At 37.7% G+C, this 23,256-nt stretch overlaps 3 protein-coding genes across 9 annotated transcripts; 2 read left to right on the forward strand and 1 right to left on the reverse strand.

The window, feature by feature from the left end:
- Positions 1-1,477: 1,477 nt before the first annotated feature.
- On the forward strand, positions 1,478-13,970 carry LOC140786116 (sister chromatid cohesion protein PDS5 homolog C-like). 5 transcript variants are annotated; one of them, XM_073134327.1, is made up of 15 exons: positions 1,478-1,610; positions 1,736-1,880; positions 2,778-2,981; positions 3,114-3,295; positions 4,355-4,481; positions 4,572-4,754; positions 6,348-6,398; positions 6,485-7,447; positions 8,068-8,169; positions 10,656-10,738; positions 12,172-12,223; positions 12,321-12,407; positions 12,484-12,530; positions 12,962-13,033; positions 13,121-13,970. In XM_073134327.1, the coding sequence occupies exons 2-15, from the start codon at positions 1,779-1,781 to the stop codon at positions 13,668-13,670; spliced, it is 2,805 nt and encodes a 934-aa protein (XP_072990428.1). In that variant the 5' UTR covers positions 1,478-1,610; positions 1,736-1,778; the 3' UTR covers positions 13,671-13,970. The 5 variants fall into 5 exon arrangements, with proteins under 5 accessions (XP_072990428.1, XP_072990431.1, XP_072990432.1 ...); XM_073134330.1 differs by having other exon boundaries at positions 12,487-12,530; XM_073134328.1 differs by having other exon boundaries at positions 1,509-1,610; positions 1,725-1,880.
- Positions 13,971-14,464: 494 nt separating this feature from the next.
- LOC140786117 (bHLH transcription factor RHL1-like) lies at positions 14,465-17,513 on the reverse strand. Of its 3 annotated transcripts, none has more exons than XM_073134334.1 (7): positions 16,966-17,513; positions 16,789-16,866; positions 16,587-16,694; positions 16,277-16,342; positions 15,960-16,025; positions 15,799-15,873; positions 14,465-15,109 (listed from the first exon to the last, which is right to left on the reverse strand). In XM_073134334.1, the coding sequence occupies exons 1-7, from the start codon at positions 17,335-17,337 to the stop codon at positions 14,849-14,851; spliced, it is 1,026 nt and encodes a 341-aa protein (XP_072990435.1). In that variant the 5' UTR covers positions 17,338-17,513; the 3' UTR covers positions 14,465-14,848. The 3 variants fall into 3 exon arrangements, with proteins under 3 accessions (XP_072990435.1, XP_072990434.1, XP_072990433.1); XM_073134333.1 differs by having other exon boundaries at positions 16,587-16,691; positions 16,966-17,496; XM_073134332.1 differs by having other exon boundaries at positions 16,587-16,697; positions 16,966-17,459.
- Positions 17,514-20,695: 3,182 nt separating this feature from the next.
- LOC140785717 (BTB/POZ domain-containing protein At2g24240-like) lies at positions 20,696-22,697 on the forward strand. Its single transcript, XM_073133687.1, has one exon. The coding sequence runs from the start codon at positions 21,144-21,146 to the stop codon at positions 22,470-22,472; it is 1,329 nt and encodes a 442-aa protein (XP_072989788.1). The 5' UTR covers positions 20,696-21,143; the 3' UTR covers positions 22,473-22,697.
- Positions 22,698-23,256: the final 559 nt, after the last annotated feature.

Here is a 23,256-nt window from a genome sequence, read left to right on the forward strand (position 1 = left end):
GCTTCTAATATTTAATTTAAGGTGCAATCTTTATTAGTAAAAAAAAGTTAGAGAAAGCGTTAGTTGATAAAATAAAATTAGCTTTCCTCGATGCATTAAAGATTATAGTTTTTTCTCCTATTTTGCTAATTATAAATATTATTCACAAATTCTTTAATATAGAAGTTTTAAATTTTTTTTATAGATAATAGGTTATGTATATGATAAATAAAAATTATCCATTTCTAATATATATTGGATAATGAAAATGGATTATAACTATACAACCGAGTGGATTATATCAACTCCAGGAAAGCTTCATGTAGACCTAAATCATATATTTGTTTTGCATTATGGTTCTTATGGAGCTCACCCTTACTTAGACGAGCCTCAGTAGTATTTGTGATAAATAATGGACTAGCTAATCCTTAATATGACTAATTAATTGGATATAAGATCTATACCTTTGTAAACCAACTCAACAACTTTTCTTTTTATCCACCTACAATAATTCTGCAAACTGTTCAGTATATATTTGTAATTTACTATTCAATTTAATTTATAATCACTTTCAGGTGCATCACACTTTCACTCATAATTTATATTCACTATTTCTTCATATATTACATTGTTATCTATGTTACATGGGACATCCTACTAATTGACTGCATTTAAAATGAAATTATAGACGACAAATAACTAGCAATATTTAAGGGTTCTCAGGGAATAAATGGCATTTTTTATTTGCATGGACCCTAACCAAAATATTAATTGAGTTCATTGATGATCATGCACCACGAATGTTATATACATATTTTGCACGAATATTGAATTAGGCTGATATATCAAAAACATAATTTTGTTGAATATAGATTTCTAACTAACTATTCAGTTTAATAAATAACAATATTTTCAGTGTATTATTTTTTAAATTTTATTATATTTATATATTTTTATGTATTACTTTCTTATATTGTTATCACTCATTAGATATCGTAATAATCAGTTGTATTTAAAAAAACACTGTAAACGACAAACACAACACTTTTATTAACAATTATATAATATTTATAATGATTAGTCACATTTAGAATAGTATTACAAACGACAAACGACAAACGATAAATGATAAACGGTAAACAATAAGCAACAAACAACACTTCCATTAAGAATCATAAGAAAATAAATATTATCTAAAATATTAGTCTGAGCTCACTCTCTCTCACTCTCTCTCTCTCTCTACATATATATATACTGAGGACTGGGGTACTCAAAATTTTGTTGATGGCTAGAAATATTTTACTTCTAAGTTATCCGATAAATCCAAAAAAAAAGTGAATTAGGATTTAGACATGCCTAGGAAAATCTTAGTGATGAACACCATATCGGTATACAGTATACAGTATACAGTATACAGTGAGCATATCAAGACAAGATTCTACTCGGAAATACGTAACGGCAGTTGGTTTTCTAGCCAAAAAAAGAACGAACTTTTCTTGTAATAGCCTTCCATAAACCCCGTTGTATATATCCCATCCTGTGCTCATCTCTCGGCAGAGAAAACCTTCGTATTCATTGCTCAACGAAGCGAAATAAGGGAAGGAATCAAAGTATAGACAATAAACGAGCAGGTAATTATCGTCGATCGCCCGTGTAAACCCCCCTGCCCTTCCTATCATTTCTATCTCCAGTTGTTCGATCGCGTTCTTTGGTCCCTATATATGAGTTCTGATCCGGCTTTCTAGGGTTTATCTAGGGTTTGAGTCGCGATCGAGCAGGAGATCTCGGAGTTTGGTGCAATGGCGATCCCGGAGAAGGAGCTGGAGGACCGGCTCCGGGAGGTTGGAAGCCGGCTTGGCTCTCCGCCCACCGCAGTTGATGAACTCCTCCCTCTTCTCGATGTGAGACCTCTTTGTTTCTCTTCTCTTGATGATTCTTGTTTCGGGGTCTCTGGTTTAGAGACCATTTCTTGGGATTTTTTTTTCTTAGTAGGATGTGCGTCGTTGCATTCTGCGGTTTTCCCGTTTGCTTCTTTCTGTGGTCTGCAAAATCATGCTTCAGTTCAATGTATGTGGTCTCATTTTGATGTTTTTGATACAGACGGTGTGGAATGGTATGATATGTGCTTCTCATACATTGAGTCATTGGAAGTTATATTAAGATATTGTTGCATGCTTTGTGGATATATTCCTAATGATGATCTGAAGGTGCTCAGTATTTGGCTTGGCCATGGAATCATGAAACTAGAAAATTGAGTGTTGATGGCCGTACTTTGAGATGATTCACCTAGTCATCCAATTTAAGCCTTAATATTTCTGTGAAAGAAATGATAGTGGGAGAAACTTCTCTTTGTCGAGCTTTGTATAAGGCCGTTGCATGCATGTTGATTGTAAGATTCTCTGTATCTTGTGTAAACAATCAGGTGTGTAAAAGTAGTTATGTTTCTAGCATTCTTAAGAGCTTATTAATGTGCGAAGAGCCATAATAATTTCAGAGGGCAATTTTCACGAAAAGGAAAGATAATAAAATGGATAGCAATCTGTCGTATGTGATTTTCAGAGCTCCTTTTAATAGCTTTAATTCCTAATAATTTGGTTACTCTGGTTATTGACTGGGCCGTACATTTTTTCAACAGAGCAAATAAATAAACTTTGTTCATTGTGTTAATGACTTAATGCATTCCTCCTTGCTGTTGATTCTAGTTTCCTTTTTTCTTAGTGACCATCGTTAAGTGAATATAGGTTGTTTATACCTGTGGCATCCTTCTTAGGGTAACATTATTTCCTATCTGCATCCAGAAAGTTGAAAGCTTCTTGTCAAGAGTGGAACAATCACCATCCCAGTCAATGTTAAATGCACTACAGCCTACAATGAATGCACTAGTTGCTAAAGAGCTTCTAGGATATTCTGATACAGACGTAAAAGTTGCTTTGGCATCATGTATTAGTGAAGTCACGAGAATAACTGCACCAGATGCTCCATATGATGATGATTCGATGAAGGTTCAGTTCCTTTTTCTTATCATTGCAGTTACCTGCTATTAAGACATATTTGTCTGTACTATGACCTTGGAAATGTGGTGGTGTTTGAGCTTGTTTAAGCTTGTAACTTTGGCCTTCTGCTCAAAATTTCAGGAGCTATTTCTGAGAATTGTGGAATCCTTTGAAAAGTTAGATGATATGTCCAGTACTTCATATGGGAAGAGGGTTTCAATTCTTGAAACTGTTGCAAAGGTTCGCTCATGCGTTGTGATGCTGGATCTTGAATGTGACGATCTTATTCTAGACATGTTTCGCCATTTCCTGAAGACTATAAGGTAAGGAATCCTTTAAATGCTTCACCATATCATGCATTATTTTGTTTGTTCCTTTGGTTGTCAAGGGGGCCAGGTGGTATGGAGAAGGTAGACCTATAATGCCTAGGGTTTCCTTAGATATACGCAAGCCATTATGTGCCGAAATATAGCTCCCTTATATAGAACTTGAAGCACACATTTTTGTATTTAAACATTCATGCCGACATGTATCTCAGTGAGATATGACATTCTAATTAATTTATCAATCAGGGACGGCATGTTTCTGCAATTAAATTTTTTTTGAGAGAACTGTAGTTAATGTTGTTAACTTGATACTCATGTTATCAACGGAAGTTGATGGACCCACATGTCTTCTTTCAATCTTCATAAGTTTATATCTGCTAAAATATAATTATAAGTTTTTTGTATAGGCCCCTTTTCAAATGAGGAGAATATATTATATATCTTTAGATTGATATAAGATAGCTTTTAATGAGAACCTCATTATGGTTGTTTGTGTCAGTACTAACATGTCTTTATCAGTATTCTGAAAGGGAAATTATTGTATCCAATAATGAGTTTATATACATCTTCCTATTAATTGCTACAATTGTATGGCAGCAGCAAATTTTATTGTGTCACTCATAAGAGAATGGTTCCTTTTCTTTAGGCTATATGAAGAAATTCCATTTCTTGATTTCTTCTCTGTTATCAGTATTTTCTATTTCTGAAGTGCAAGAATTAGAATGTGTTATAGTGGACTTGTATTGACTAAAAGTTGCATGGCTTTTAAAATATAGCATATTTTGATACCACAACTGACTATTTCTGAGTGTTAAACAACTGTCCTGGTCAGTCAGCTAGAGCTTATGAAGGATGTTTAGCATCTCTTTCTTGTTTCCTTACCGCTTTACAAGATGATTTTAACTTGTGACTTCATTGATAAAAATTGTGTTCTTCAATTGTGTGAATTTTGGTTGCTTGCTTCTTGAATTTTTGATAAATTTATGCTGTTCCTCCGTTCTTATTGGCTTTAGTTGGTTAGTAAATTATACTGAAAGCTGTTTGTTTTATTTGTAGCTTAAATCATCCAGAAAATGTCTTCTCTTCAATGGAGACCATAATGACACTCGTGATAGAGGAGAGTGAAGATATTTCTCCAAATCTTGTTTCATGCCTTTTAGATAGTGTGGAAAAGGGCAACAAAGTAAATCTCATCCTTGTACTGCTGTCATCTTCCCTTGAGCTGCATGCACATATGCAATCTCTTTATTTTCTTAAATCTTTCTTTTTTCAGCTGAGTTCACTTAGACTTGCGGAGAAAGTAATCTGTAACTGTGCTGTGAAATTAAAACCGACCTTGATGGAGAGACTCCAAGACGTTCCTTCAAACAAGTACAGCAAGATTGTTTACTCTCTTTGCCAAGAGAATTCTGACACTTTGGAGCACAATGATGAAGATGCTTTTGCGGATGATATGGTGCGACAATATCTCCTGGTTAATCAATATGCAATATTATTTTTAAGTGGTCAATTCGGTCATTTATATTTCAGAGGATATAGATATGTTACGTCATAGATAGTCACTCTTTTGAAAAATATCTAACTTGATTGCAGAGGTGAATGATGCAGTACCGTTTTCTTCTTTTAGCTGTTAGACTGCATTACTAGGAATTTCAGTGATCTTGTGCATTCTTGAGCTAAATTGCTTGTCCAGGATTTGTAAATTTAGAAAAGGCTTATTCTGATTATGATGGAATCTTAACCTATCTAATGGTTTATGTGCAACTGTGGGATCCTTAACATTAGAGCTGAGAATTTCAGTAATAAGCTCATTCTAGTGATGTTAAGAAGCATATGTTGTATGATTAAATGCATTGCAGATATATTAATTCTTTCAACCCTCTTAACCAGTGTATATTTCTTTGATTAGTATGTTATAATCTGCATTGAGAATATTAGATACTATATGTCCATGTTATGTCCATTTATGGCTATTCCTATAATTTTTTTTTTTAAAAATTGATTAGAAAATTAACAGGTTTCTTGCAATTTTATTCATGTGCCTACTCATTTCCTCCAACAATTTATCATTCCAATGTAAATTGGTGTCTCTCCAGCAATGGAGGAGGCTGCACAGATATTGCTCTCCTCAGACCACCATGGTTGGAGCCTTGTGGCCTCGTGGCCTCGTGTACTTGGATCCTCTAATATATCATACTTATACACAAGTGTTTTTTTCTTTTCAGTTGTCAAAACTATAACTATTTTAATAGATACAGTTCACTTTTTTTCCGTCCCAAAGTGATCGTGGAGTGCATCTGTTAGAGTTCGGAAGCATGTCAACTCATCTCTTCATCATTATGTTGAGAACTTATAAGTTATAACAACCTATATGATGTTAACTCTTGGTGAACATTTTTCATGTAGTCACAAAAGGATGCTTCCTGAGAAGCTGCTATGTGATCAGAACTTAATTTCTTTCTAATCCTTTATATCTGTCTATCAACACCTTCAATGTCTACTGGAATTTTGAGCTTATATGGCTATGAAAATGATATCAGGTAATAAAAGGTCACTAATGGTATTGGTCTTGCATTTCAAATGAAGAACAATATGTTTATTCTCTTTTCTTTTATTGTAAATGTAGGCAAAATTGGAGATCTACATTGCATGCAGTGATTCCTCTTGAAATTTCTTGACTTTAACATCTATAGCTGATTATATTCTTCTCATTTAATTTATGAACAGTTCCTGTGACTACCCTATTTATCAGTGATCAAGTTGGAGTATTACTATTTATGGCACTTCTCGCTTGTCATTATGTCGTAGAAACTCTGAATGTTGGCATTAGCATGATTTTATTTCTCTCTCTTTGAAGTTTTACTTCTCTTTTTTGTTGCTTTATTGTATGTCATTTCTCTTCGGATGGTTATAATACCTAGGCTTGTTGATACCATGTAATGTTACTTGATATGGGCTGATATAATGTATATAATGCAATAAGCTGCCCATTGAACATCTTGCTATTAGCCAGCATATTACTTTTCTGAGTTGTACTTTTGTGTCTCAGGCAGATGACAGCAAACTATCAGAAAGGACTGTTTCTGATGAATTACCTCAGGCAGGCTGTCTCATACGTGGAATTGCGTTGTTAGCATTTACAGTTAACTATGAATATAATATAAAATTTCATATTTTCAATTTCAGGGATCTGCAAAGTTGCCGCAAGAAGTTGGTTGCCCGGAAGAGGTCAGTACTGTTAAAAGCAAGTCATCAGGAGTGATGATGAGTAATGGTACTATTCCATTAGGCAATGGTGAATTTGTGGTCAAAACAATTACTACTAAACAGAAATGTGAAAGTTCTTGTCAAGGTGGCCAGTCTGAAAGTACTGTTTTAGGAAATGCAGAGGAGCCTGATAACATGGAGCCAGCTGCTGTAAAGCTAGATTCAGATCTCAATGGCAAGAAAATAAGAGGTCGCAAAACTAATTGTTCTAGTCAGTTAATAGAAGCCACTGATTGTTATAGGGTTAATAGTGATGAAGAGACAACCATAGTACCTGGCAGGAAAAAAGGCCCTAAAAAAGAAGCTGATAGTGCACAATTTCTTGGTCCATCTGCTAAAGAAGTAGAATCGTCTTTATCATTGGACTGCACCAAAAGAGATGAACTTCAACCCCCTTTAACGGCTGACAGTGGAACTGATGTTGCAACACGACAGGTTGAGAGTTTGCCTGACTCAGCTCGACCAAAAGGAAGTCGGCATCATAGGTCAAAAGTATCTGCTAAGAGAGGCCGTGGAGATATGGCAATAAATGAGGCGTTGCCTCATTCTGAGCTGAAAAGAGTTGTCGGAAATAATGGAACCCAAGATCATGTATTACCATCTGAAAGTTCAGATTCTAAGGAGTTGCAGGGTATCAATGATTCAGAAGGAAAGTCCTTGACAGGCTTGGCTAGAAATGGTCAACCAAAGAGTGCTAGTGTCCATGAAACACCGGATATTGTTACAGGCAATTCTGAGCTAAAATCTCGAGGACTTACAGCTAAAACTGGATCTACAAGAAATGTTAGTGAGGGAGAATCATCACAAAAACAAAAGTCCAATTTTAAGCCGAAGAGAAAAGCGAACTCTGAAGAAAATAAAACCGGAGAACCCAGTTTGAAGGTGATCATATACTATTGGTAACTCTTACCTTTTTTATATCACATAACTAGAAAAGTATGCTATAACGACAAGGCTATCCAATTAATGAGCTGTGAACTTTCTATTCTTAGAAAATATATTAACCAAATGCTGGAGTGTCTCTTTAATCCCTGCCTTCACATATTGGTAGGTTATTTTTGCATGTAGCCAAGTGGATAGCAAGTGTTTACCATAAACATCCACTTCTTCGAAAAGGATATGCTAGTGGATTGTACAATATGCTTTGGAGTCCAATCTATCACACATGAGTTTCTGTATATGTTTTCTAATTTAGATGTCAGTGAATGGGCAATTTCATGCAATGAGTAACTTATACACAATTCTCAAAACATCATAAAATATTGCTTTTCTTTTCTCATTGTCCTATCATCATGTTTTTTTAATTAGAATTTCGGCTTTTGAGATGGACACTACTCAAATCTAGGTTGCAGAGTATGATGCAGCTTTTAAGCTTAGATATTTCAAGTTATTCATAGTTTAGTTAAAAAATGAAATAAATCTAGGTTTCTGTTTTCCTATTAATTTCTTAGATGATTAATTTCTCGTATTTCATTAAGTGATTGATTTGCATTTTACTGCAGAATATGATTTCTCCGATGGCTTGTAGTAAGGCACTAGGTAAAATCGAAGGCAAATCAGGAGAGAATGGTGGATCTAAGCGGAAGCGTGGGGATGGGAACAAGGTATTTATATACTTTGTTTTTTACATTGTGACAGGCAACATACTTGCTTTCTGTTGCAATGATAATAACTCTTAAGTCTTGATATTATTTTATTTAACAATGCAGTAGAAGAATGCAACATTTCTTCGTTCATTTTCTTTCTATTATGGAAGTTTAATATGCACAATAGAGTGAATTTATCTTAGTTGATGTCAGATTTTGCAAACATTTAACATCGAGTAAGAGACCGCATAGCGCCTTTCACCTAAGCGGACATCTAGAAGTCAAGGTGGTTCAAAAGTAAATAAAGGAACAAAATTAGAAAATAATATAAACATAAATTAATAATGAACTCCTAAAGAATAATTAAATTAGCACTCAGAGCATAATAAGCTAATATATTCATCAATCTAGCAATATCTGCTACTAATCTAAAATACAAATTATCCCACACAATGAAAGGTCACATAAAATGCTAAGGTGGTGCCTCGGTTTAGTAGGTTGTCATGAGTGGCACCTAGGTACTGATCAGGACTGCAACTGAGCAGCCAAGATGCCTGTCTTTTAAAGAAGTTTCTACCTTACAACTTGTAAGGATTATTTGTAGCACATGCCCTTTAACTGCTGGGTTAAGTCCATGATTCCACTTACTGAAGACCTTGTGAAAGCAGCACTTAATAGAATATCATGTTCTGTGGAGGTTATTTTCATTTGCAAGATTGTGGTGGACTAGTGCATATTGAAGCAAAAATTACGTTCTGTTAACTTCTCGAGGATTAGTCATTTTTTAAATAATAAACAGTAGAATTTGTTGTTTCCATTACACTTTATTTATCGGGTGACTTGAGCACTTGTTTCCATGAGGGTCCATTAAATTGTGTCATATGACTAGTACATGTGCACTACTGTTGTTTGTGTGCTTGTTTGAAAGAGGCTTTGCCATTTTTGATTAATGCTCAACATGGTCTTGTTAAATGTGCTCTAAAGTAACCTCATCACCTTGTCTAGAAATGCTATTAAGCTCTTAATTTAATAAATGATGAAGTTTTATTATGCCTTTATCATGATCGGTAAACCTTATGAAGATAGTGATACACTAGTCATTTTTTATGGTTCAATCTTTTATATGTTGGATTCCCTATATAATTTTATTTAATAAATTTAACTACATCTTTTGAGCTTAAGTTCTGACAACATAGGCCTTAAATCCATCTTGAATTGATGCAGGACAAACTCCTTAATTGCAGATTTGAAAAGAAATGTAACAAAAGTAACTAAACCCGCAGAATCTATTAACCAGGGTGTTGGAATCGACCATCGTTGGAATCCACCAAAAGAACACTCAGTATATCAAAACTCTAAAAAGTATTCATTCTGCTTCTGCTGATAGTGAGTTTCAGGTCTTTCCTAGCTCAGATAACCAAACTTACGGATTGTCGTCCGTAAGCTACACGAAGGTAGAACTTTCTTGCTTTTTGATTCAAAAGAGAGGACTATAAGACTTTATATAGGCAAAACAAAGCAAATTAAGCAAAAGACAAGAATAGTCTAATAAGCAAAAATGATGAAAATAGTCATGTAAGACTAGTCAAAACTCTTGTTCAGCTAGAGAGTTGAGAGTAAACATGTCGAATAGTGGTGTCCACACTATCATAAATCCAGTGACATCAGTGCCTTCCACATATTACCCTCAGGCTAAGTAGCAATTTGATAGCTTTGTAACACCAGGAAATCTTCTCTTTAGTGCTTCTCCAACAAAAAGGAAGTACCTAGAAATGTGAGCCTGAAGAGATAACTCTAGAAAATCCTTCTTGTTTATTGGCTTTGATATCTGGTCATCAAACAAAGTAACAACTATGATAAGACTAGTTAGGGAAGGAAATCTTTAGGTTCCTACTACTTTTCTGATCATAGTAATTATCTTACAAAGGAAGTACGTAGGATGTGATCTTAAAAAGCACTGTTGCAGACTTGCAGTGACTCTTGACCCTCGAGGACCTTCTGGTTTGCTCTTTAATAATTCTGAATGATTCAGTTTATTGCATAAGTTGGTTACATTCAAGTTATGGCCAGGATACCAGATATATGAGCTTTTCTCTTTTTTGTCTTTTGGATCTAGTAAAATCTTTTATTTACATGATCTGATCTTCTATGCATGCCAAAGAGTTGCACGTATCAGGACCCCTAGATCATAATCCTTAAACATTGCCATTAGCTTTCCACTTGGACCAACCTGCCTGTTAGGAAAATGGAGAACTTATCAAAGTAGTTTTTCTATTCAAATTTCTGTAAGTAGCAGTAATTGGTTTTTTTAATTTACTTAAGCATCAGTATGTTTCTGCAGTTTAGTGGAGGTTATTATGGTACTGTTCTTGATTGATCAGTTTACCTCCTTGGTCTTTATATTTATAATACATACTGGTCCCATATTCAATTGCTTTGTTTCTTGTTTTTTAAATACTTTGGACATCTTAATTCTGTTTATATATTTCCATTGCTTATCACAGGTTTCTGCTTCAAAGGAAAGTACTGATCTTGATGAGAGCCTTGTTGGTTCCAAGATTAAAGTATGGTGGCCAGATGATAAAAGGTATGTGGACGTCAACATGAATGTTTTCACATGGTCTCATGGATTATAATTAAATTCTTGATGCCTTATTGTTCTAATGTAGAATATAGGTGTTCAGGACAAAAGTTGGTCTATAGTCAATATGAGAATAATGGAAGGTGACATTTTACTAATTAGAATATAGATATGGAATATTTATTAAGAGATGGAGTTCTTGACTGTTTATCCAAATACTTTTCCATCGATATGGTGTTTTTTGGTTGGCTGTTTATCCAATCTTGTGCGGAAAAGTCAAAGTAGGAACCACAGTCATACTAGGTATCATCTTATGATGAATTGTATAAGTTTTCTTTCTATTTTCCTTTCCTTCTTTTTTTCCCTCCTCGTTCCTCTTTTTTTTCCTATATTCTTCTCCAACCTTTACATACTCCCAACGAGATGTACTTTTTAAATATAATCTTTCTTCTAAGATCTGATTCATCTGGATCTGTTTTTCTTCTATGTGCTAAATTATCAATTGGCATGTAGATCTCAATAAACAGTTGCATTTTATTGCAAATTGAGTCAATAGGCATGGCCTTAAAAAGTTGTGGCAGAATATTCTTAAGGTACCTATTCTTCTTTATAACTCCCAACGAGATGTACTTTTTAAATATAATCTTTTTTCTAAGATCTGATTCATCTGGTTCTGTGTTTCTTGTATGTGCTAAATAATCAATTGGCATGTAGATCTCAATAAACAGATGCATTTTATTGCAAATTGAGTCGATAGGCATGGCCTTAAAAAGTTGTGTGGCAGAATATTCGTAAGGTACCTATTCTTCTTTATAACTTTCTATTCTCAACAGTCTGGGTAAATTCCTGCTACATTTTCAGAATCAGGGGACAGTTTAAATATGAAATGCCTATTGATCACTAATGAATTTATGCTATGTTAGCTGACTGGTGTAAGAGCAGGCAATCAGATGTTATTCCATATTCCTTGTTCTATAAAAGGGATTAGATGTTATTCTCTGAGTGGTTCTTATATCCCAACAAAATAGTGTTTTCTTACTGGCCAGCTATAGCTGATCAGATTCGATAGTTTTATTGGCGAAGGTCTTAGAATTTGACTCTGGAGGAGATTTTTCTCTCTCATATAGTATGACATTATCATGTAGATTAACTTGGTCCAAAATGACTCCATCTATTCTACTTGTTCTTTCATATTGTATTTGAAGGGCTTGTCATTCTTGCTAGGGCACACTGAAGTAGGCTCTTTGTATCATTTTTCATTAACAATAGATAGCAGCGCTGGTCCTATGGATGTTTTTCAAACATTTCATGCCGCTGCTTGGTTATTCAAAATTTACAGTTGAAACACATAGTATAAATTTAGTATTTAGAGCAATTATCATCTGTATTAGCTTCAATTGCATCGCCATTCATCATTCAAGCAGTATTTTAATTTGCAGGTTCTATAATGGCATGGTCTCGTCATTTAATCCTGCTTCCAAAAAGCATAAGGTAGCTACAATTATTACTCTGGTGAAATTTCTTTGTTGTCTGTCTTTTGGATCTGTGGATTATTTTCTCATTGTATTGCGATTTTTGTAATGCCCAGATTCTTTATAATGATGGTGATGTAGAGGTACTGCTGCTCAGCAAAGAAAGATGGGAGTTTGTTGGAGGTGACACTGAATCAGATGGGGTAGGTATATATCTTCATTTTGTGTTGTAATTATTGTAGTGTACTTCTGTTTTCTGAAATTCATTTACTTCTCTAGCAGGGGCAAGCAAAAGATCTTCCAAGTCCCGTTGTCACACCAGAAATGTAAGTGTTTTCTTTTTCCTCCCAATGTTGCATACTCGCATGCAGAATTTCTAAGGTTGGCTTGATTCCTGGAACACTCCATCTAGGTGAAACCTTGATCTTTTTCTTTCTTATTGTAACATCCGTTTTTTGGTCTGTTAATGATTTAAAAAGCATCTTTCATCTTGTTTGAGTAGTTTCAAATTTTAAATTAGGTGACACTGATAAATTTGCCTGTGCAAATTAAAATTTGCATGTATGCTTTCCAATGTGAGATGTATTTCCAAAAGAAAGAAAGATAAAAACTTGCTACTTTCTTCTGTGTTTTGTCTTCATATAGTCAAAAGCACTAGGGAAATTGAAAAATCATGTGAATTACATATGCATTTTCTATCATCTCCTTAAAGGTTTATTTGATTTTTCCATTTGTTCTCTTGTTGCCATCTGACCAGGTTGCTAAGTGGAAAACCTAAAGCATGTGTAGGTCGCCCACAAAAATTAGCAAAGGTGGAAACACCAAAAAGGTAAATGGAAGCAGATATACATTAAACATATTCTAATTGATCAAGAATTAGTATTTAATTTCACTGTCTCTTGCTGACCTTTTATAGTGGCGAAGAGTCAAATAGTGTTCGAGGGCAGGATCTTCCAAAGTGCAGAGGCCGGCCAAAAGGTGGAGGTTCCAAAATTGTTATATCAACTGAAGATGACAGTCCTAAAAGCACAAGCAAATCAATGAAGAAAGATGTGGATAAGGGTAAGCTAAAAATGGAAAAAGAAGGGACTACTAATACTGGCGGTAAGCTTAAAATGGATGCCGGTAGTCAGTCTAAGGGTGATACAGACACAGATGGACCTATATCCAAGGATGATGGTTCAAAGAATGATGCCAACTCAAGTGATGGTAGAAAATCCAGAGATCACACCCTTAATCATACCAGCAAATCAAAGGATGAAGTATCTGGTAGTGAGAAGAACAGAAAGGACACAACTAAAAGCTTGTCCACTGAACATACTCCCGGTGTTCGCCAGAAATCGGAAGACATCAACACTGCTAAAACTGGCGAAGGACCCAAGACTGATGATTCGGCTTTGGAAAGGAAATTACGAGAAAGTGAGGCATCTGCTGCAAAGAAGCGTAAGAGGAAGAGCCAGAGGTGATTGGTCAGGATGATATCTTTCCTTGGGTAAATGCATCTGCTTTCACTTAGGTTTTAAGCAAAATTTCCTGTTTCTCATTGTTCTCACCATCTACCTACCTGATTGTCTCGGTAAAGATGATGCAGCTGATAGAAGTAGGAAATGCTGTGGGTAGAAGTAGGTTGCACCTAGCATTACTTTTCTTGTGGGATGGGATACAGGATGCAAAAGCTTTAGTTGTTGACATTGATGTTTACCATAAGTTAATGTTCATTTAGATGGTGATTTAGCCAGGCAGCTAATGTTGAGGCCATTTGAGTATGTGAATTTTTGTCGCTCATATGCCTTCGGAAAAGAGGAGATAAGCTCTCTCTCTCTCTCTCTCTCTATCTCTCTCTCTCTCTCACTTATATATGTATGTGCTGTGTCGTATTCCTGGTCTGATAGTTACAATTTTTAGTTGTTCGTTGTGATGGCTCTTTTTTCTCACTTCTTTGGAGTGAGCGTAGAATGATTGGCGACCTTTTGGTTATACAGTATAATTAAGCTGGATGCTAGTTTTGCTTGCAGCTGGCAGCAACTCTTTTTGTTCCATATTCTTTTGGTGGGTTTGTAATCTTGTGTTGATGGCAATAAGGATGGCAAACCTGGGGACGCCGTCTCAATCAGTCACAGGCAAAGGTATCGGGTAGATTGATTCCTATTCAAAACTGGAGCATGATTATTCTTTCCCAAAACTTTTTTGTTGATTTTTTTTTTCGTTTTTCTAAATTCTTGTCTGTCTATCTAGCTACCCATAAAATTCCAAATGAAACTTTAAACGCAATAAGGTCAACTAATATACTTCAATACGGTAGAATAGAATATGGCAACTCGGTACCTTCATCCAACCAGGAAAGATAAATATAAATTTAAAACTAGACCCAGAAAAGCTTGCTAAGGAGAAGGCTAAGAAGAAGAACGATAGATCAATAAACAGAAAGAAAAATAAGAGAGAACAGAGCTGATACAAGGAAAGGGTAGGGTAGGCTAAGAATACAAGAACTATCTTTAGGAAGAGGGAAAAAAAAAAAACCTAACCTTAGAAGAAGCAAGCAGTTGTTGCCTCAAGCAAATACGTGGATTGAACTCCGAGTCGACGTCCAACCCTGCCCATCGTCTTCTCTCATTGTTTCATTCTTTCCTCTTGATGCTGTCAGTCAGGGTTTAGAGGCCGAGTTGGCGTCCTTAGGCCGTAACATGTCGCCGTTTGCCGCGACGGACGGCTGCACAGCCACCATGGGGGCGGAGGAGCGTGTGTGGCACGTGGCGGTGGAGATGGCGGAGGCGAGGGAGATGGGCATGAGGCAGAGGCCCTTCCCTTGGAGGTACTGCATCGCCGAACCCATGTCGTCCTCCATCAGCTTCACCACCTGCTGCTCCGTTGCGGTTAAACTGTTGTGACTCTTCCCGCCCTCCCTCTGGATTCAATCACCACATAAAACGAGGCTCGATTTGATTGCGGAACGCAAAAGAAAATGCGCATAATGTAAAGAGGGGTAGCGTTTCGTTCCCTTTCACTCGGTTGCTATTTGTATTTTGTTGCAAGATAGGATACTCAAGTGTAACGGTTATTATAAATAAGTTTTTTAAATAATAACCTTTTCATAAATTCGAGGAATTATTTTCCTAGTAACTTTGCTTCTTTATTATGGAGAGTTATCTCATTATCTTTTCAGCCCCAACAAGAGATTGTATATAAATATGGTTGACTCCGAGTGGAGGTCAAACGTTTTTAGAGAAGTTGCCAGTTAAGAAATAGTTACAACTAGTTACAAAATCTGCTGGAATAGCCGCTACATACATCAAAGGACAATTTTACCAAGATTTGAGTGGAGCAAACTACCATCCCCATTGTCAATATCTGATCTTGTTGTTGTTTAATTGAAACTAGAAATGTTTGGTAGAAAGTTAGATGATTTCGAGAAGTTGAGAAATCCATTTTTTGTAATTCAATTTACTTTTCCTTCTCTTATACTCTAACAATCAAAGACTACTGACCAAATCGACTGGGTAGAAGAACAGAAGAAGAGAAAGCGAAGAAGAAGAAGAAGAAGAAGAAGAAGAAGAAGAAGAAGAAGAAGAAGAGGAAGAAGAAGAGAGAAGCTACCTCGGAAGACATATCAGCCTTGAGAGGGGAAACAGCCGCCGCTGTTCCTCCGCCCAACCGGCTCGTGCTCAGAACCTAATTAAAGCACAGAGAATTAGAGGATCTTAATGACGAACATCATAATATAACATCATATTAGGGAGGGTGAGAGGATCTTTTGCCTTGACTTGGAGCTGGAGGAACTTCACGTAGTCGATGATCTCATCCAACATCGACGCCTTGTCCGTCTGCCCATTATTCCAAACCCAACTACTTCAATACCATAATCATCATTATCAACTAAACTCAATTAGATGTTTAATCCCCATGTGGTAGCTCGAATGACAAAAATACCCTTCTCACATATTCTAAATTCTCTATTAGAACTCAGTATTGCATCCCAGCACTCAGATTCTTTTAATCTAAAAGTAAAATTAAAAAAAATAAAAATAAAGTTTGCACTGAATAAATAATTGCGAATGAGAAAAGGAGTGGGAACCTTATTGGCATTGGGTACCAACTCTTGGAGCGATCTCATGCGCTCTGCGATTCTTTCCCTCCGAAGCTGTACGAACACAAGGAGACGAGGAAAAGAAGAAGAAGAAAGAAGAAAAAAAATACGTTAATTGATAACTGCCCCCAATTGAACCATTTATTGCTCCACCTAGGTTTCTGTTGCAATAATTGCACCTTAATTAAAAATGTTTTTTTAAGTCTTTCGAGAAACGAATTAAATAGCTTAGTATTTAAGTATTATTATTATTATTATTTTAAAAGAGACGTTCTTGGATCTATTTTTTAGCCGTTACCCGCTCGGCGATGCTGTGGGGATCGGTGGCTTGGCCTCTCCTCGCCCTCACGCGCGGGCGTTCCTGAGCCGGAGAATGCCCTACTACGCCCTGCTGCTGCTGCTGCTGCTGCATTTGTACTTTCGATTTCCAATTTAGTACCGGAAAAGGCTAGAATTTGAATTCAAAATCTTGCGAAATTCTAGGGGGTTTTGTGTAGAACCTGCGGTTGGTGGAAATGGTGCTGCGTGGCCGCTTGATGGAATGATTCGCCGAATCCATTGTAGAGTCCTTCGCCTGCCTGAGAGGAGGATATTTGAAATTTGAAATTTTGAAAATTTGTTTTTGTTTTTTTGAGAAATAGAAGGAAAAAAAAGTACTGGAGATTAAAGAATCGTACGGCTGGATCTAGGGACTCGAAGGCGGCGTCGACATCGTCTTGAGACGCGAGGGCGATCGGGAGAGGGAGGAGGCCCGAATCGGCGGCGGCGGCGGTGGGTGACACACCCACCTCAGGGAGGAGGAACTGCTGGCTGCGATCGAGACCGCCGAGCTGGAGCATCAGCGGCTTCCCGGCCGGCGAGCTCTGGCCTGCCATGCGGTTCCTGCGGAGGCGGGAGGCGAGCAGCGACGACTCGTCGTACGGCAGGTAGTTGATCTCCTCCGATGCGGGGCTCAGGCCGGAGAGAAGCTGGTCGAACAGATCGCCGTCCGGCGAGATCCCGTTCAGAGTCGCGGCCATCGCTTGCATTTCCCTGCTATTCGGTAACATCTCGCCTAGGGTTAGGTTTAGGGTTTGGAAATAGCGGCTCTTGTTTGTGACAAGAGGAATGGAGTAGGGAGGAAGACGAAGAGGAGCAGTTCGCGTCTTAGCGTTATTTATGAGTGCCTCAGTGATCGCTTTTATTTATTCCTTTCCGTAGCCTAATCTAATCTAATCTGTTCGACGATATTATAATTTAGAGATACTGTCACTTAAATTATCACATAATTAAATAATAATTTTGAAAAATAGTGATAATTAGAGTGTTAAGTAGTGTAATCAACTCTATAATTTATATATCATTCTTAGGTGGGGACCAACCAACTGAGCGGATCACGCCCGTCTAATTATCTCGAGATTCGTAAACCGTTACGATGGACCTGAAGACGATTGATGGTTCTGGAAGTTAGGCAGCACGTGCCTCTACGTTCCCTGAGAATATAGGGTTTTTGGGCCAAATTTAGTATATTTTGTTTGGGCTACGAGCCCACATTTAGCTTACAGCTCTGAGAATACCCAACCTTAGATTTATTACCTAATTTCGAAACACCCTATGTTACTATTATTAACAACCTACTATATGGGTTTTTATTATTCTACCCCTGTATTTAATCGTTTGTTTCAATATACATAAATTAAATTAAGAACAGCTAGGAAATTCCTCTAGTTGACATATAAAGATTCTGATCAATTTTAAATTATCAATCTACTTTCTTATCACCAAAGAGATATTAAATCAGTACATAGATCACCGAGAGGAATTTCTAAGTTAAAAGAAGGTTATTAAAATCCTCCTCTAAGTTAATAAGCGCAAGGGTTTTGGTGGATCTCTTGAATAAAAGATCTAATTATCCTCTAAATGGAATTAGGTATGTATCTAACACAAGGTTTTGGTGCAACACCCAAACCCCAAACCCTATACTTTGCGGTTATGATTTGCCATGTCCTTTACAAGCCAATCGCAGCCAAGCACCCAGTTGCAGTGAATTGGTGCACTCTCGATTGCAGAGGATCTCTTCTACCTCTTATTTCGTCAAAAGCCAAACAAACGTCATCTCTCGGACCACTTCGTTCCTCTACTCTCTTTCAATGGCGTTTTTTCTTATATTATTATTAATTTAAAAGTTAGAGTGGCGTACACGACCGTGCAAGCCTTCGTCCCAATCCGCCTAATGGCCGGGTCCAATTTAAAATAATTTAACGTTCAAAAGTTAATAGCATGCATTATATCTATGATCTAACTTACTTTGGAGGAATTTAACTTATAATAATAAAAGAAAAAGGTAAGGATGGCAGGGGAGTGGGACCAACCACTATTGCTAGCTAATTAGTTGGCACTCCATAATTATAAGTAACTATCGAGGGTGTTGTATGTCTGTTTTTTTTTTAATTTGTTGGTTTTTTGTAGGTAATCTTCGATTATCTTATTTTTTAGAATTTTTATGATCATGCCTTGGATTGCTGGATTGACGGAACTTGCGGGCTGACTCGAAGCTCTTTGCTTATCGAAATTTTTGAAGTTGTTCTTTATTTTAATTATGTATTGTATTTCGAGATTGATGCTCTGTTTTAAATTACTGGACTAGCTTTCATAGACCAAGTGTAGGATTTGTGTTAAAGAGCCGTCGTTCTATTCCTTCTCTTTATTATGTATCACGTTGTATTAATATAACTCTTAAAAGCTAACGAATTAATCTACAGGTAAACATAAATTTATTGCTCGAAAGATTATAAGGTGAGATAACTAATAGCATTACCAATGCTTAATTATCTCAATTATTAAACTCAAAAGGAGAATTCAAGTTGTTATCTTGGTTCACAATCCATATCCATAGCAACCAGTGTTGACGCTAGCGAAACACACACTGCTAACACAAAATTACAACTAGAACTAAGTCACAAACACACCTGCAACTATCAACCTGGAGATGGGCACTAATGGACTCCACCGTACTAATTCATCTCAGCATAGAAAAATAAGTGGCAGACTTGATTGCTTCAAACTTAGACGTCAAGGATTCCTTCCAATGGATAAAGAAAGGAAATCTTGCAGAGAGACAGTTGCTGCTTTCACGAATTGGGACGTAGTATTTGTTTATTTCAACTAGAAGATTACAATTAGTAGGATGCTAGCTTGTAGATTACAATCCTGGTATCCATAAGAAATATAGATATAGTTTGAACAAGTTTATCTAACTTAGAGAAATATCAGAATCGTAATAATAATCATATTGAATTAAGCTCAATGAGTGAAACAAATAGCTATCAGCAAGCATGCAAGGCTAGAATAATAGATTCAGACCATTACTATTTTTCATTTTTGATTATTTTTTCTGTTATATTTTTCTAGATTCAGATTTGAATTCAAATTTGTACGACGTGCCTAAGAAACAGTCAACGTGAATGCAACTTATGCCTCCATCTTCTAATATTTCATTTTGACTTTGAATGGGTCTTCTTTTGAGTCAACAATACAAGAGCAATATGCTGCTCTTACTAAAAGGTCATATGGTCTTACCTTAGTCAACAACTGCTTGGTATAATTCCAATTCAACTCTAAGTAGTGCTTGAGATCTTTTACTAAATTATAATAGACTCTAGAAAAGCTAACTACATGGGTAGAATGTCTTATAATTTATAACCGATACCACCACTTATGTAGCTAGATTTTACTCAATATGACCATATACAAAGGCAGCAATTAGACCAATCTTTTGATGTTTAAAAAAAAAAAAAATCTTTTCATGGACTTTTCAATTGGTCCCCAATTTTAAAGTCTATGCAGGCAATCACAATGCTACTGTCAGAAGCCTTGGCAATTGGCCTCACTTTTGTTTTCTAATTTTTGGTTCTTATGCTTCTATTTTAACAAGAAAAAAAGAAGAATAATACATAGGATTAGAAAAATGCTTAGATGCATCATCACCTTAATTGATTTGATCACTCTTTAATTTTCAGCTTTTTTTTTTATTTCCTAAAAGTTTCTTTTAATCCAACTCAGAAATCCCTCTCACTTTGGCAAATACTATTTTGATCACATCAAAATTAGGAGGACAGAGTGGAAGATTTTGAATTAAAAAAAGAAAGCCGAAAGCTATCCAGCCAAAAGAGCACTGGCTGCAATGAATTATGAAAGCATAAATTAGATCATCTGCATTCTTTACAGCTGAAGTCTCCGACACCCAATCAGAGTTTGCCAAGTATACTAGATGTAGGAGATTCCTTCAATTGGGCCTGCAGATGGTCGACTCTCAAACTCTTCAATGATGTGGTTAATTGAGTTGAGAGTCACCTTTCAGTTTGGAATTGGATCACTTTCCAACTAAACAAAACTAATCTTTGTCTAGAGCTCCACCCATTTCTTACTATAATCCCAACATAGACGAAAAGGAGGAAGGAGAAGAGGATTAGATCAAAAGACAAAAAAGATTTGGGGGTAATCCAAAGGAGGTCGTCTCCCCTTCTAGATGACATTTTTAATCTTAACCACCCGGTTAAATAAATATGAAGGTTTCCTTTTAAAACGTCGAGGAGAAGAGGGGGCGGAGAAAGATATTAACGATGAATCGTCGTGCTCCTTAATTCGTCCCATTCCTCTCCAGCGAATTCCTTGAAATCCGAAACCCACCTCCAGAATCGCCTGCGTTAGATTGCTCGCGTCTCAAAATCTCGCCTTTCCTCTCATTTCTATCTCGATTCGAATCCCCTGCTCACGCCTTCCTTCTAATTTTTTTTACGATTTTTTTTTCTTCTTCAATTCTTGTTCTTTGGATCGGATTGTTATCTGGGTATGTGAGAATTCTGCGATCCATTCCATGGATCGAAGCGGCGACCGGATTCGATTCAACGTGGGCGGCGAGGTGTTCGAGACGACGGCTACCACCATCGCCAACGCCGGCCGCGAGTCAATGCTCGGCGCCCTCCTCGACGACACCTGGAATCCAACTCAGCACCGTTCGCACGAGTACTTCCTCGACCGGAACCCGGCGTGCTTCGCCGTCCTCCTCGATCTCCTCCGCACTGGCGAACTCCACGTGCCCCCTCACGTGCCGGAGCGCCTCCTCTTCCGCGAGGCCCTCTTCTACGGCCTCCTCGATCACGTGCGCGCCGCCAGGTGGGGCCCCTTCGACGGCAATCGCCTCCGGCTTGCCACGTCGGTCTCCGGCCGCGCCCCCGGCGATGGCACCGCCGTCCGCGCCGGCCCTGACGGCGGCTATTCTGTGGCGCACGGTGGGCTCGTCCACGTCTACGACTGGATGCTCGAAGAGCACCGGCCCATCACCCTCGATTATCAACAAGTCAACGACATCGGCTACATCGACTCCGACAGCATCGTGCTCACTGCGCGGGAGCGCCTCGGAAAATGTGACGGCGGCATGGGAGTCTTCTCCGCCTCTACCGGAGAGCTCCGCCATCGCTTCCGCGTCGTCCACGATAAGAAAGTTAAGAGCTTTACTGCCGGCGCTCTCAGTTTTAGCTCGGATTGCAAGATTTTTGCCAGTTGCAAGGGGAGATTTAACGAGTATGGTATCGGAGTCTGGGATGAGAACAGTGGAAATCAAGTAGATTTCTTCTACGAGCAGCCTGGTTGCTCCTTTGGCGATGCTGACAAACTCCAATGGCTGGACGGCTGCAACTGTTTGATGGTGGCCACTTTGTTTCCAAGAACTGACAACTGTTTCATTGGCCTGTTGGATTTCAGAGAGAAGAGTGTGGTCTGGTCTTGGTCAGATGCCGGCACGGCAGCGTCTCTCGACGAAAAGAGAGTCTTACATGCGATAGCAATGGAGGATAACCAGTCGATTTGTGTAGTTAACCAGTATGATGACTTGGGATTCATTGATCTGAGGAGCAATGCAGGGGGGGTGAGATGGAGTTCAAGGAGTAAGCTTATGAACAGGAAGGTGCCTAATGAGGAGAGCTGTTATCCCAAGCTCGCGGTGCACGACGGCCAGCTCTTCTCATCGATGAACGACAGCATCTCAGTGTTCTGCGGTCCCGACTTCGCCCTAACGTCGACGCTGAGAAGGAGCTACGGTGGTTCGATATGCGATTTCTCGATCGGGGGCGATCGGTTGTTCGTGCTGCACAACGAGGAGAATGTAGTTGATGTTTGGGAGACACCACCTTCTCCGATTGTGTAGTCTTGAATTTGAATCCCTTTCTTTTATTTCCTTTATCTTACAAGTTCTAAGAAGAAGAAGAAGAAGAAGAAGAAGAAACAGAGTAGAGGAATGTGTTGTTGTCCCAATGAAGGAATTGGGAGATCTATTATGAGACTACCTAGCAAGTTTGCTCTCATATATTTGGAATGTAAGTAAATGTTTTTTTTCGTCTAGGAATGATACAGTGTGATTGCTTAACTGCAACAGTCGTTCTTGTGCGTTCAAATCTCAGAATCCTTCAATTCAATGGTTAACTTCCAAGCCAAAACAGAGCTATCGTATGCTCTGCTACTAGTGTTCTACTAAAAAAAATGATGACCAATTCCACAAGAAACACTGCCTCTTCTTCTAGTTTGATCTTTCCAACCGATCCCTTGCAGTAAAGACTCTTCTAAGGCAATGATGCTTCACATGAGCAGTTGCAACTCTAGATAAAAAGGATTGGTTGCTGAGCTTTTGCTTTTACGGTTGGTGCACATAACTTGGGATTCAAGGCAGTGACAACAGAGCAGCACCGAATCCTAAGACGGATTAATCCCACCAATAGACAATGTGATGGTTAACCTTAGACCTCCCAGAGCTTTCAACTCCAGATAACTTTGGCATTTACTTAGATAACTTAAACCAGAAGCATAGGATTTTGGACCTCAGGAGGATGACAGCAAACACATCCTATAACAGGGGCCCCCCAGATATTTCTTTTTTGAATCTTAGAAAGGACCCATTATAGTCACAATTATGCAACAGGCACTGGCTATCCTCT

Source organism: Typha latifolia, chromosome 4 (genome assembly GCF_019914945.1).
Source record: "Typha latifolia isolate L0001 chromosome 4, TyphaL0001v2, whole genome shotgun sequence".
Classification (NCBI taxonomy): Eukaryota; Viridiplantae; Streptophyta; class Magnoliopsida; order Poales; family Typhaceae; genus Typha; species Typha latifolia.